The sequence below is a fragment of the Numida meleagris genome, chromosome 5, assembly GCF_002078875.1.
Source record: "Numida meleagris isolate 19003 breed g44 Domestic line chromosome 5, NumMel1.0, whole genome shotgun sequence".
Lineage (NCBI taxonomy): Eukaryota > Metazoa > Chordata > Aves > Galliformes > Numididae > Numida > Numida meleagris.
This window is the reverse complement of record NC_034413.1, coordinates 4,416,836-4,431,413: the sequence shown is the minus strand read 5'-3', so window position 1 is coordinate 4,431,413 and position 14,578 is coordinate 4,416,836. Positions and strand designations below refer to the sequence as shown.

The 14,578-nt window shown below is 43.6% G+C and overlaps 2 protein-coding genes across 7 annotated transcripts in view; both read right to left on the bottom strand.

The window, feature by feature from the left end:
- ATE1 (arginyltransferase 1) overlaps positions 1 to 5,032 on the bottom strand; it is a 71,497-nt gene extending 66,465 nt beyond the window's left edge. For 3 of the 6 annotated variants that reach the window (XM_021400259.1, XM_021400260.1, XM_021400261.1), the window contains exons 1-5: positions 4,295 to 4,507; positions 3,379 to 3,442; positions 2,432 to 2,494; positions 1,656 to 1,759; positions 623 to 895 (exon numbers count right to left, since the gene is read on the bottom strand). In XM_021400259.1, coding sequence (XP_021255934.1) covers positions 623 to 895; positions 1,656 to 1,759; positions 2,432 to 2,494; positions 3,379 to 3,442; positions 4,295 to 4,397 — 607 coding nt within the window. In that variant the 5' untranslated portion in view covers positions 4,398 to 4,507. Of the gene's footprint in view, positions 1 to 622; positions 896 to 1,655; positions 1,760 to 2,431; positions 2,495 to 2,969; positions 3,008 to 3,378; positions 3,443 to 4,294; positions 4,508 to 4,641 lie in introns of those variants that run through there. The other 3 variants (XM_021400262.1, XM_021400263.1, XM_021400264.1) reach the window with 2 other exon arrangements.
- On the bottom strand, positions 5,183 to 14,168 carry NSMCE4A (NSE4 homolog A, SMC5-SMC6 complex component). The gene is made up of 11 exons (XM_021400266.1): positions 13,457 to 14,168; positions 12,078 to 12,158; positions 11,400 to 11,530; positions 9,939 to 10,090; positions 9,187 to 9,286; positions 8,111 to 8,201; positions 7,643 to 7,737; positions 7,090 to 7,138; positions 6,320 to 6,411; positions 5,712 to 5,800; positions 5,183 to 5,271 (listed from the first exon to the last, which is right to left on the bottom strand). Exons 1-10 carry the CDS (start codon positions 13,782 to 13,784, stop codon positions 5,720 to 5,722), a joined length of 1,200 nt encoding a protein of 399 aa, XP_021255941.1. The 5' UTR covers positions 13,785 to 14,168; the 3' UTR covers positions 5,183 to 5,271; positions 5,712 to 5,719.

The following is a 14,578-nucleotide window of genomic DNA, read 5'->3' as shown; positions in this document are numbered from 1 at the left end:
TCAAGGTTACCTTACCTAAGTACACATACTTACCATACCTACAGGTATGAAGAAGCATAAAAACAATACTTGCAGTACACTTACCAGATCTCAAACTGGTTTCCCACTGCTGCACAGGAAACAATTAAGCCTTAACCTAACCCTGCAGCTAGCACTCTTGCAGCACCAGCTCTTTGTCTTGCACAAACACACCTCGAGGTACCAAGTCTGAGTAACTACATTCCCACAGGACAAAGGGAAAGCTGGATGTACATCTTTCTGCACACAAAAGTATTCCAAGCTGGAAATAGATCCCAATGTCTGATGACATTCAATCACCTTGACTTATCTGACTGCAATCTATGTTGCTTTCAAACATTAAAACTATCAGTTGTATATAGGTATTTTCAATAACTAAACTGGCAAGCTGAGCATGATGGAAATCAATGCAACTTCCAGGAAAAACTAAGAAAACAAGTAACATGCAGCACCTATCAATATATGCACTATAGTTACATAAACTGGCAAGGATACACAGAATAAAATAAACAACTCCTGATTTACTAGGCAAGATAAACAGAGGGGCTTTAAAAAACTGCAAGTAAGGAAAACATGTTCCAGTTACTACCAGAAACTCAACTACCTGGCTTGGGTGGTGCATGAACAGTTTTTGTAGAAGGTGATGGTTCTCCAGGGACTGCTGCACCTTTATCTCCACATATCTGAAGAGAACCCAGCTCTGTCTTCTTCACATTCACCTCTTCTTTTGCTTCTCCTTTGTCCTCATCTTCTTTCTCCTCTCTGTCTGTGTGATCCTCATTTAATGGAGTCAGTTCAGCCTCACTGACGTGAGATTCACTTCTATGTGCAAAATCGCATGAGACTGCATCCTCTACATGGGAATCCATAGGCTCTTCTGTAAGCAATTAAAAATGGCACGAGTTAATTTATCTCTGTGTAATCACAGCTCGCACCTTGCACCACTAACATCAATATCAACTTATTTCCAATTTTGCAACTGTTTTCCCAACAGATACAGCTGGAAGAGTCTGAAAACTGAAAGCTTCTTTTTCGCCAGTCTTACTAGCATCATCTTATAAATGAGATTTATTTTTTTTTCATTAAAATGGGGCAGTCTCCACTCATTTCACACCACAAGTCTACAAGACGGAAATTAGGTCTCAGAACTGACACAGCAGGTTCCACCACAACTGAAAGTAGCTGGTTTTGGTGCTGGATAAGCAAAGTGTCACCTCTCAGTCACCTGAGAAGAAAAACTCTTCTTCCTGTTTCTTCTTCCTTTTCACTATCCTGCTTGGTCATCTCCAGATCATCACTTTTATGACAGCTAATAACAGTCTGATTCTCTACAGTGCCAGCTACAAAGCAAGCTTTTGTCTAGAGATAAAAACAAAAATACACTGGTAGATGCAAAAAGCTCCTTCAGTGGAGCAAGGCAGCTGCCACACTTCGTTCTCTGCGCTGCATCGTGCCCTTGATTCAAAATGCTGTAAAGACACAACCTAGCCAGGCCTTCACAAAGGGGACTGCATGGTGAAGAAAACAAAACAAACCAACAAACAAATCACACTGATGTATTAGCCATTCAATCACTCAGTCAGCAACTTGATCCTCAGCATCAGTCGTGCTTTTTCCAAACGCTAGGAATTTCTTACCTTCACTCACCGCTTTTGAAACATCTCCTTTAGAAATAAATTTCAACATTTTCTTCAGAACTTTCTTGTGAGATTTGGAGCTCTGAAAACGCAGTGCCTGGCATCTTAAAAAAAAAAAAAAGTATAAGCGATTCATATATTTCTTCTAAATATAAAGAAATGTATGAAATAATAAGTGGTCAAATAGTTTATCAACACCCTCGATTTAATAAAGTTATGCTCTACTGTACTCCATAACATCATTCATTATAGCAATACACACACATTCAATAATCAGGAGAGCATGCCAGTGTGACCTGAAGCACTGCAGAAAGAAAAGCTTTCCTTAGAAGGCTAATGCACTAGAATTTTTCACTTATTTATCCATAGACACAACGTTGAACCTAGCCACTAGTGGCAGAAAAGCATATCTAGAACCATTTATACTTATTCAATTGATAGCCTCTCTTATTCAGTCTACTAAAGCAGTTTTGGAGACACAGACATTCTGGTTCGCCTGTACCATGGAACAAAACAGCAGTCACTGAACTCTTGCCTTGGACTGCAATGCAAAACAAAAGGGAAGGGTACAGACTGCTTACAGGAAAACATTACAGAGCCAACAGCAACATTACAGAGTTGCCAGTGTGCCTGCGCACAAACTCACCAGAATATACTTGGTATAATGAGAAACAGATGAACTTTTCGAGTCCTATGTGTTTAAGCCAACAAACATAATGGTTGGACACACTTTAAATGGTCAAATCAGTTACACTGCTATATTCCAAGTTTCTTACCTTATTGTATATTGAGGACAACACGTTTGATTCATGATAGGTTTGTAGACATACTTTCCACTTCTAAAAATAATAATAAATACATACTGACTTTTGTGATTGCTTATATTACAATATCAACATTAACCAACATTTTTGTTTAAGTAGTAACAAAATCTTACATAAGTAGTACCAAAAGCTGAGAAGGAAGTTCTATAGCTTCTTACCGTTATATTTAAACATTATCCATCTAGAATAAATGAATATTAATTAACCAAAGTTCACCTGAGAGCACAACTAAGGAAAGCATGTTGCATCTAGCATGCTTTCCATGTATCAGAATAATTCCCTGGATTCTCCAGCACATTCCCACCCAAATGTCCAGACTCCTTCCCAGGACCTAACTGGGAGGAATGTGATGAGAACTCCCTGTAACACTATAACACGACAGAAAGCACAGCAATGATAGCAGAGTAGCAAAGGCCTAGGCTGGAGCAAGTGCGGATATGCCCAAATATGGCACCCACGGACACAGAAACAAAGGAAAGAATCTGCTTACTCTCAGAAGGCCTCAGGTAGGCAGGGATCTCCAGCAAGATACCCTCACCTCCACTGCCAACCCTTAAATGAGGTCTGGGAAGGGGTGGAGCCAGTCACTCAGGTGCAATGCACGCACTTGTGCTCCCCTGGGTTGGCCTTGCCTTCCCACCAGGTGCTCTATCACTGGTTCAAGCCACAACTTCGCATTTCCGCTACACTCTCCTTGCACACATTACACTCTTTCATTTCTGCTCCTTATTAGCTCAGCAGCTTCTGCAGGCACAAGCTGCAATGCTGACGACAAACTACTTATCCACATACCCTTAAAAACAGACCGTAGGAAAAGTGGCATTTCCTGGTCAAGGAAAACAATTAGAAAAGGAGAACGACTCTAAGCTGGTGACATTTTGGTATCATTTTAAGTTTACCTTCGCCATCCTCTATCTATGAGGTCCTGGTAATCTTGAACTGTCATTGAATGTGCCCACATACCTGAAAGAAACAGTAACACACTTGACTGGTGACAACTAGGCTTTAACACATTAAAATGTAACAAGTTCTACAGAAATTACAGAAAAGTTTACAGCTAACGTTGACTTTTGAATAGATGTCTCTCAAGGACTTGGCATATTCATCAGTCTCATAAGTGACTAATTTCAACACCGCGTTCAACATTAAAAAGACAGCAACAATATAAATCTCGGGCTACAATCAGAAGCGCGGGTGGAAGTTCCCCTCTCTCCCAATTCCCTTCCCTGTGTTGCACTTTGCCTGAGGCTGCCCAAACAGGGATGCTTTAAGCTCCCAGTCTCACCATGAAGATAAGCTCTGACTTTCTCTGAAGAAGTCACCTGGGAAACATGAGGTTTCGTCCTTAAAACACAGCCTCACGTAAGCAAGCAGGCTCACCTCTGTTACTCAAAGCGCACAACAACCTGTAACTTCTGTATGCAGCTACCTACCACTGGAGGACGAAACAGCAGCATCAGACGCGTTTGGGACTCAAAGCAAGGAGCCTAAGGAGAAGGTCCCAAGGTCGGGCATTACTGCCAGCACGTAAGAGCTGAACGCGGCCCTGCTGCTGCACGCTTGCCCCAGAGCAGAGCACGGAGCCGCAGGGACGGCCCTTCACTACCGTAGCACGGGTTGGTAACTGAGCAGGGTGAAGGGCATCACCCTTCCAACAGCATGACGCGTCTACTGGGCACCCCTCATCTCATCAGCGGTAACTTTATTGCTAGCGGAGGAGACACTGCTTCACCGCCGGCGCGGCCGACCGCAGAGCCCGGCCCCGGCCTCTCAGCACCCCCGGCTTGGCCCGCTCCCCGCCCGCCCGGCCCGCACCATGGGAGAGGTTGCCGCTCTCGTTCTTGCAGTAGCCGCAGCGGTACCCGTCCTCTCCCCCGAAGTACTCCACGATGCTCGGGGAGCTCCCTGCTGCCGCCATGTTCCCCGCCGCCCGGCTCAGAGCAGCTCCCCGCCCGCCGCCCCGCACCGCCCGGAAGCGGCCGCCGCCGCCATCTTTGCTGCGGGCACGGCGCGGGCGGAGCCCGCCGGGAGGAGCGGCCCCGACATCTTCACCGCGCTTCCCCATAGAGACCGCAGAGCTCCTCCATCTTTAGTGAGGGCGGCTGCGCTCCCACAGCAGCGTGGCTCCCGGCATCGGGCCCGTCCCGCCTCCCCCTGCTCACCGGCGGAGACCTTCCCATGCGCCGAGGCGCAGTAGCCGCAGCGGTAGCCCTCCTTCCAGCCCCGGTACTCCACCACGGCGCGGCGCATGGCGGCCCGGCCCCGCCCGGCTCACCGCCCCGCCCGGCTCAGCCCCGCGGCTCACGGGGACGGGCGGGCGGTGTGGTACCGTCAGCCCCCGAGCGCTTTTTGTCACCGTAATCAGTAACCTGCGTTCTTCAGCCAGCTCCTAGCGAACTATTATCCCCATGAAGTGCAAGTGAAACCGCTAGTTTGGGTGTGTTTGTTCGGTTTTGTTGGTAAACAAACAGAGGGATCTGGACAGGCTGGATCGATAGGCCGAGGCCGTTGTATGAGAGCTTCTTAACCATGTAAATTCCACTTGCAGGCTGCTATCAGTGAGAGGATGATAGAAGCAGGACAGCGTTTCATCTTTATGAAAGCTCTCAGCTGTCACTGAACTTGCAGAAGGCAATTTATAGACCATAATAAACTGAAAGTATATGATAATGTACATACAAGACAGCTTAAAGTACCCAAATGTTTCCATAAAAATAAATTTAATATTACAATATATACAGATAAAATCTGAATTGAAGAATACATTTTAAAGTACTTTTTCTTTAAGGCACCTGGGGAGGGAAAAAAAAAAAGAGAAGAAAGTAAGAATTAAGATTTAGAACTTACCACACAGTTGAAATAATGAAGTAATTCAGTCCTATTGTTTAAAGGCTTTTGGAGGGAACCAGACAGGCTAAGCCCTTCTTAACCAGCTCAGCTGTCAGTACATTGTAAGAAAAATTACAGAAACTACAATGTGATTCTTCACAGCATGAAGTTTCAGGAATGTAAGTCAATATAATGACACAAGTGAACTACCATCAAATACGAAAATAAAGAACTTGTCAGCTAATTACCGTATAGAAGACTAGATGACCCACAAAGTGATCAAGAATACGGAAAGCCAGGATGTTACACAATTACCCAGCTTGTAGGGCTTCTACATGTATTATCACAGGTAATTCTCTGCAATTCCTCCACATGCATAAGGAACTCATGCATGAGAACTTACTTGAAGAATTAAGCTGTCTCCATTTCATCTTCATTGCTATTAGGTGGGCTGATCATAGGCTCTGTTATTTCATATGTTTCTACAATTTCCTAGTTAGAAGTGAGAGAAGAGTGTAAGTTACAGGAGCTGAACTACTTAAATACAACTGCAGTTACCACCAGGTGTAAATGAAGTTTCTACTACTAAAGCACTATTTTGAATGTCTGTTCTGCACATTCTGAGGAGAAAGTTTTAAATGCTAAGAATTTTTTTTTTTTAAATCAAAAATAGCAAACAGTGAGGAAAACATACTTCCCCTCCAGAAGCAAGTATCACATATAAGGGGAAATAACATTGTGTTATTATGAAGTCCTCACAAAATAGTAAAAGCAAGTCATTGAAGTCAAAAGCACTTAAACCGACAGGGATTTATGGGTTAAAAATTAAACTGCCATCCCACTTCCCCATTTTCTTGCGGTTAAAAACATTCAGATTTGTGGTTGTTCTTGAATCCATAAAATTAAACGCAGTAATATATACATGAACATTCCTCCTCGTCTGAGTACATAACACAGCTATGAGATGTATTCTTAAACTTTGGGGAAAAGAAATGTATCAAAGTACAATACCCTCCATTCTGCATGGCTCAGGGAAATGACGACTTGGCTCCGTGCTCGAGCACTGTGATCATCATTTCTTTCTTCAGCGTTCTCTACAGGCTCTGTTCAAAATATTTTATTTCCATAATCTTTACAGTTATAAAGGCAGGATCCTTCAGGAACACAAAAGCTTCACAAAGATCAGTATCACTAATACATACTCCACTAAATTGCTCTCTCACAGTAGCCTGTACTATACGCTGCTTAGGAAATTTCTCTGGTTTTACCTCTTTAAAAATTTGGAAACTAACTTTTTCCAGATTCCCAGAAGGCTCTGAGTGTTTTATTAAATCCCACCAAGTCTTAATCCCATTGGTACCCTGTGAGAAGGAGAACTGGAGACCTCGCACATAGGCAAGCATTTCCTTTTCAACTGTTTTAAAGTTGCAGCACTTCTCAACTTGGATAAACAAAGGATACACAAGTTTTCCTCAAAACACAGCAGTATGCATATACTTTTAATCAAAACATCACTTAGAAGGTAACAGAATAACCTTTTATTACTAGTAATTTGTATAAATCACCATAACAGAGGTTTTCCATATTTCTATGTTTAAAAAATCTCAAACTTTCCAATTACTCTTATAAATCTCTTCATGCCTTCACTTACATCCACTGCTTATCCCCAAGTCTCTGCTCTTTCAGCTACACATCTGTAAAGCTTTGTGAACACATAAAGATATAGCTACTTTTCAGTCTTATGACAATAAAAACAGTTTTTTAGAGCTAGACTAACATACCTATTATTGGCAATTTATCATCATCCAGCTTTAATCTTGCTAGACCATCCTAAAAAACACAGTAGGATTTAAGATTTCAGATGTTAGATCTAAATAAGATCATGCACTGATATGTCTAAATAGTCACTAACACAACATTACATCATCATAAACAAGAACATACATTGATAAATAATCCTAATTAGCAAGGAAATAGGAATATATTTAATTACAGCGCTTATAAAGGAGAATGCAGTAAATATTAAATGCTTGTAATAATTCTTCTATACTAAGATGTGTATGCTTGAACTCTTTTGAAATTAATATTAATAGCAAACATTTCACCATTGTGAAACTGGCTGGAATAGCAAGAAAAAATCTAGTACAAAAATAGTCTTATTTTCTTTTTTTATTCAGTTTCCACAATATCACAGAATGTTTGTGGAGAGCTAATCAGGAATTCTAACGTTTAAATCCTATTCTTCCAATATCACACTAAACAAAAACAACAGATCAAGATTTCCATATAATTCCAGCATCTAAGGTAAGATCTCAAGAACTTGTCTTGCCTTACCCTTATTATGAAGGACACATGGAAGATGTTTTCCACAGTGCGCGCAAAGGAGTTTGGATCAACCACAAGATCAAAGAAGAAAATAGGAGTACAAGCTGGCAATGTCAAAATGGTTTCGTTAAAAAAAAAGACAACAAAAAACCAAAAAAGATGATACCCACAGAACTAATACATATAAACACTAACTTAACGTCACTACTCACTTTCAAACCTAAGTCAGTGTTTAAAGCAACTTAGCTATAATGCCGACTTCACAACTGTATGCATGCAGAAAAAAGAGAATTATTTCATTCCATCTTTTCGCCCACATACGCACGCGTGTGTGTGCAGACCAATTCTGAGGTACGTTGCTATTTGATTTACCTCTTAAAAATAAATAAATAGTTTAAACTGACTTTGCCAAACAGGCTGTGGAACCTCCCTGCTTGGAGACATTCAAGAGCTGGACATGGTCCTGGGCATACTTACGATCATTTCGAGAATGAGTCTGTAATAATCTCAAGATCCTCTCTACTTCTTTCGCTGTAGCTTCCTGATGAGACTCCTCCATTTTTTTTAACTGTTATAAGACAAGGGTATGAAATTGACCCTTTATGAACTCATTCTGTAACAGATAACATTTTCTCTATACCACACATACAGCTACAGACACTTCTGCAAGCATGCGACAACTTACAAAGCGCTTTAGGAATGAATTCCCATTGTACAACATGAAAGGTGACCTTTCAGTTGATGTGTTTTCAGCCCTTCCTTTCCAAGTCAGAGCAAATAAGTTCATTTGAACTTGTCTTGGTCTCTTCTGATGATTACTGTTCCAGGCATTTCAGTCTGGAATATGGCCAACCATGCAAGTGAATAGGTAGGCAAACAGAATAATCGAGCATTTTCTTTACTTTTTCTTTTTTAATCAGTTCAACCTCTTTCCTCTTTGAGATGTACCAGTATCTTAGAGAGACACAGAAGACTCAGAAGAATCTCTATATTTTCATAAATATACCATCACACTTGCAAAATCTCATTAAGCTGGAAATTCTCACTCATGAAGAGTGAGAATTTCCTTTCTCTCTGAAAACCGAGCAAAAAAGAAGAAAAAACCCAACACCATTCTCTGCTGTATTTAGACACAGTTCTGTGGATATAACTGGGCATTTGACACCTCCTCATAAGCAGTGCCGTACAAGCTCCACAGACCTTTTGATGATTTGGAAGATCTGTCAGTCACTCATTGTAGATATTTTTTATATTTGTTAAATGTGTTTGAAACACCATTCTTGGAAGTGAACCTTTCACAACAAAGAAAAAACTAGAAGCTAGCGGGGGAAAATGAAAGTAAACAATTAGTCCAGAAATCCTACTTCATTCTGCTCAGTTCACAAAATACTGCAGTCCACACAATAAATTAGCAGGCATAATATTAAAGTCTGAATCTTTTAGTACTATGCAGTTAAGAGTTACAAATCCCAAAACAATAACAGAAAGAATTACATGTCACTTGATATTATTCTGTCGTAACACATCATTAATAAAGATAGCAGTTCACAAACCTGAGCAGGCATTGCCCGTTTTTCTTCCCGTCCTGGAGCCTTTCTCTGCCTCTCAATCCGTTGCCTGGGTACAGGAGGTTCAGACTTGAAAGATCCCAACCTAAGCAGAATAGAAATAATACATGTATGAAAAAGACCACGTGGGGAAAACAGTGATTAATAATTTAGACCTCGGATAAAAAGCAGTTGGACTCAGGAAGTAGTAGTTATTTACTGAAAATGAGGACACTTCAATTATTTGGAAATAAAACTTTCCCAATATTCACACGTCCACCAACGCAAGAAGCCCACCACTACTTAAGACATCAGAATGCAACTAATGAAAGGGAAAAAAGTCTTACAGTCACTTTTGTCTCAAGATCATAAAAAGTTTTGTACTTGCACTTTCAGCTTGAAAGTGCAAACAAGTGTTAAATCTCAATTAGCTGTCCAACATCAAGTATCAAATACTGTATGACCAAATTATTGTACTCAGCGAATTTCTTACAATTACAGTGATGCTTATTTCAGGGGCTACCCCTGCTAGACACAAATGATATTATTGCTGCATGCAAGTCAAAAGAGAATCAAATAAATACTGACACTTAGGAGTCAAGGAGTTCCTTGTACCACAAGAACAGAGGCCACAAAGAAGCTCTTGTTGACACTCCTGTTGACTTGAGATTAAACTCTACTCAAGCCCAGGGCTTTAAAGGTAATTAATCAGAATTAACACCACTTAGGGCCGTTAGCTTGTGCTGCAATAATCTTACATGTAATGAAAAGAAGGTGCTCTCCTGAAGTACTTTTCTGCCTCTTCTCCCAGCTTATACCAGGCGTTACTAGGTAAATAGCCACCTGACACATTCTCAGAATCACTGTCGTTTCCATCCGTTTCCGTGCGATTTATCCCCATGAATGTCAGCTACAAAAGGAAAAAGAAAACTGCAATGAAAATGCACATCAAGAAAGATTAGCAGACAGATCAAAGGTGAAAACCCGTACTACAGTGCCTGTCCTGCTAAGTTACTATTTAACATCACTGTATAGCAAAGGAAATTTTGGCTTTCCCAAAGATACAGTCAACACAGGAAAAACACAGACTTGTAACTTACACAGGTAAGAGTCATGCTGCATCTAAACAGAGGATTTAACATCAGACATTTTTGTCTACACTGGATGACAAAATCCAATATTAGTGCTTTGCAATGAATCAGTTTCATGGAGAATGAATGTAGTTCTTCAAACCACAATGGAAAAACCATTGTATAGACTGTAAGAAAACGGAGCATAAATTTAAATCTCATTTCAAGGGATCTTAAGCTTCCAAATGTGAATCACTCCAACATTTCCAAACACTTCACCAGATCCAAAGAAACATATTTTTCCCCCCCTTCAACAAACTTCTCTTTCTTATATTACAAGTGACAGCAATGGAGAATACACACAGCCTTTTATGTTTTTCATTAGACTATCATCACTCCTAGACAAAGGTCACCTGAATTACAGTCCTCTAGTTATTAGAGAGAGAAAATGGGAGTGTAGTGCTTCTTATCCAGTCCCCAGTCAATGAAATCAAGAACAAGACTTGACACCTGCCATCACCCCTCTGACTGTAGCAACAGCTCCCCATAAGGTTAATCCAGGCTTTCAGCCAACAGTGATTATGAGCCCCACTTCAATAGCTGCACCAATAAAAGACTTGCTGATTTCTGAAACGAACTCATGTGGTAGATTTCCACTTACACATAGTGTTTTTGTTTCCAGTAATCACTATGCAACATTAGTAATGCACTGAAAAAGATACCTGTGGGTAAATAAAACCAATATTTAACAGTCTTTAAATGATGTATGGAGCAGCAAAGCATTTTGCACTAGGTCTTACAGCTTCTGAACACCACGTACCTCCAGGAAGCTTAGCTTCTCAAATATCATAGAACAACGTATTTGGCTGAACCCCGCGTCCACCAATCCTTGTGATATAATAGCAGCCATACAGCAATGGGGAGAGGGGAATGCCTACATTTGCAAGTTAAGATTTTCACCTACACAAACCGGAAATGCTGAACACATGGTTTAAAGCATTTAACAAAACTAACCAGAAAATTAATTCAAGAAATTCAGAGGAATACTGTTATGTTTTATCAGAATTTGCAGGTGCTGCCTGGCAATCTGAGGCTTTTCTTTTATGATTCTACAAAAAAAATAGGGCGAAGCCTAAGCCTGGAACTTACCAGATCTTCTGCAAACGTTAGCGAATCAAACGTTGTGATCTCTGAGCGCAGCTCATTGGCTTTCTCCTTTCCTAGATTTGATGCCAAGACAAGAAATTGGGCGTCCAGCGCTGCCTCTCGTGCACGGGAAACTGTTACCGAAGAAAAAAAGACTGTATGCTAGTAACACACAATTGTCAAAACCAAAATGGAACATACAGAAGATCCTTGGTATGGAGCTTTGTAAATCATTATATTGCAATGACCTCTAACGCAGTTACTTACATTAACACATTTCCATTAAAAAAAGAGAAAAGGAGAGGATGACTTGAACAAGGGCAAGCATGGCGAACTAACACATCACCTTGTAGAATGAAATGCATTTTTCATTGGTACGTTTGAGTTTCTTTCCCCTCCAAGCGAAACAAACCCATCTACAATAATATCTTTTGTGTACTACTTCTGTCCTACAGAGTCAAGATAAAGCAAGAAGCATATCTAAGTGCAAACACGCATTACTGTAATTAGATTTTCTTCTCATAACACCTTATTCAAACAATTCCTCTTCAACTTAACTTTATGCTCTCATATTTCTGACAAAGTACTTGGATGTCAGCTTCATTCTCTTGCCCTTTTTCATTTATTAAAGCATCATCTCCTCACACTTGGCTAACTGTCAAGGACTACAGGATTCGTTACCTCCACTGAATAGTTGATTGGCTTCCTCCAAAGCTTCTGTCAGCCTGTTGCTTTTTGAACTCAGCATATCCTCACGATTTTCTAGGGGGAAGGACACAAATGAAATCCTAAATTACTTAAACATAGAAGTATCAATACATACATACACACACCTTAAAACTGTCCTTTTCACACCCCATGTCTTACTGAAGTTGTGTTAATTACACACATTCGATTTCCAAAATGAGTTATTATGAGGCTCAAAATTGATACATCCCAGATTGCTCCTGGTTGCAGCTAAATATCCGTATCTGTGCCAAAGCAGCCACTAAATACTGTTGGGGTTTTTGTGTCACTCACCTTACCCATTTAAATTAAGGGCTTCCAGGAAACAAATGGATAAACAAACGCAAAAAAGTACATGCCTGGTGATTTCAGAACATCACCAGATCGAACATAGTCACTTATAAGAAAAGCACAAGTATGATTTAACTAGGATTTCAGATGTGCAGCTCCGAACAACTACTCACATTCTTCTAAGAATGCGCTGAGTGCACTGGCATAGACAGCACTGTTGTTTTTCTTACACAAGCACAGACTGGCCCATCCATAAACCACGCTGTATTCTTTTATAACAGCTCTACACACTCAGCCTGCAGGAAACAATCAGCACCAGATCCTGCTAAGTTGGGCGTTGCTTACTAAACCACAGTTGTAAGGCGTTAATGAGAAGAGCAACACAGTGCAAACTTCTGCGGAAGAAGCAGAAACACAGGTGCTTATCTGGAGAGCTGTTCATAGCTTCAGTTGGAAGGGACCTTAAAGGCCATCTGGTCCAACCCCCAGCAATGCACAGGGACACCCACAGCTCCATCAGGTGCTCAGAGCCCATCTCCTGACCTTGGGTGTCTACAGGACGGGCACCACCACCTCTCTGGGCAGCCCGTGCAGTGCCTCACCGCCCTTACCATAAAGATCTTCTTCAGTCTAAATCTCCCCTCTTTCAGTTTGAAACCATTTCGCCTTGTCCTATCACAGCAGACCCCGTTAAAGAGTCTGTCCCCTCCCTTCCTACAGCCCTTCGGGCACTGACAGGCCGCTCCCAGCTCTCCCCGGAGCCTCCTCCTCCCCACAGGAGCCGCACAGCCCCAGCTCTCAGCCCGCCCTCGCAGGGAGGGGTTCCATCTCTGGGACCGTTTTTGTGCCCCTCCTCTGGCCGCGCTCCAAAGGCTCCGCGTCTCTCCCGCGCTGAGCACTGCCCATCTGGACGCATCGCTCCAAGTGAGCTGTCCCAGCGCAGGGCAGAGGGGCAGGAGCAACCTCCGTCCCGCAGCCTGTCCGGTGCGGACACCGCCGCGCGCACCGCCCGGCCCCGGCAGCCCCGCCCGGCCCCCGCTCACGCTGCACGCTGCAGATGAGCTCGCGGTACTGGTTGCGGATCATCCTCCTGCTGCGCTCATCGCCGCCGCTGTCGGAGCACTCCGACGGCCGCGGCCTCTCGTGCTCTGGCTCCTCTCCGTCGTCCTCTTCCTCCTCCTCGTCCTCCTCCTCCTCCTCCTCCTCCTCCCCCTTCTCGGAGGCCGGCGGGCGGCCCAGGCTGCCCGAGAGCCGGCGCTGCCTGCGCTGCGAGACGGAGCCGTTGCGAGAGGCGGACGGCAGCGAGAGGCGGCTGCGGGCAGAGCCGGAACCCCGCGGGGAGAATTCTCCGCTTCCATCCGACTCGGCCATTTCTGCCGGCTCCCGAACCCGCGCGGCCGCCGTAGAGAGAAGCGGGCGGGGCGGGGCCGGGCCGCTCTCACCCGGCGCAACGGCGGGGCGGGGCTGGGAGCCGGGGGTTGGGGGTGAGCCGACCCTGCCCTCGCGTCGTCCCGCGGCGGGGCGGAGCTCGCGGGAGTCCGAGTCCGTTCGCTGGCCAAATCCGACCGAATCCGTTATTTCCAGTGAATTCCGCCCGAAGCTCGCGTCCCCGCCGGCCCCATCGGGGACACCGGGAGAGGGCGCAGCAGCGCCGCGGTTGCAGTCCCCGCTCACCTGCTGCCTTAATAAAGCTGCTCACCTGCTGCCTTAATAAAGCTGCTCACCTCCTGCCGTAATAAGGCTGCTCACCTGCTGCCGGAATGCCGATCTGAAGCGTCTAAGGGCGTCCGCTTTGTTCGGGACTGAAAGCGATTTGACGCTCAACTCGGTGGCTGCAAACCTTTCCTGTGCTTCTGAGCATCTCCAACGTGTGAGCAGCCGGGGAGGTGAAAGCGCCGGGCGGGGGTCGGGCAGCGGGCTGAGCACATAGCGCCTGTGCGGAGAGCGCGGCCTGGGCCGTGCGGGAGTGCTGCCTTGTGCCGAGCACGGCCCCGCTTCTGCTAGTTCGGGTGGCGGGGTTTGGACGAAGGGCAGCAAAGTTAAAGCACCGTTAGGTGGGAGAATGGGTGTTACAAGTCTAGGAAACTCGGTTGTCTTAACTTTGTAATTTATGTTATAGAAAGGAATGGAATCATGGGACCGTTAAGGCTGGAAAAGACCACCGA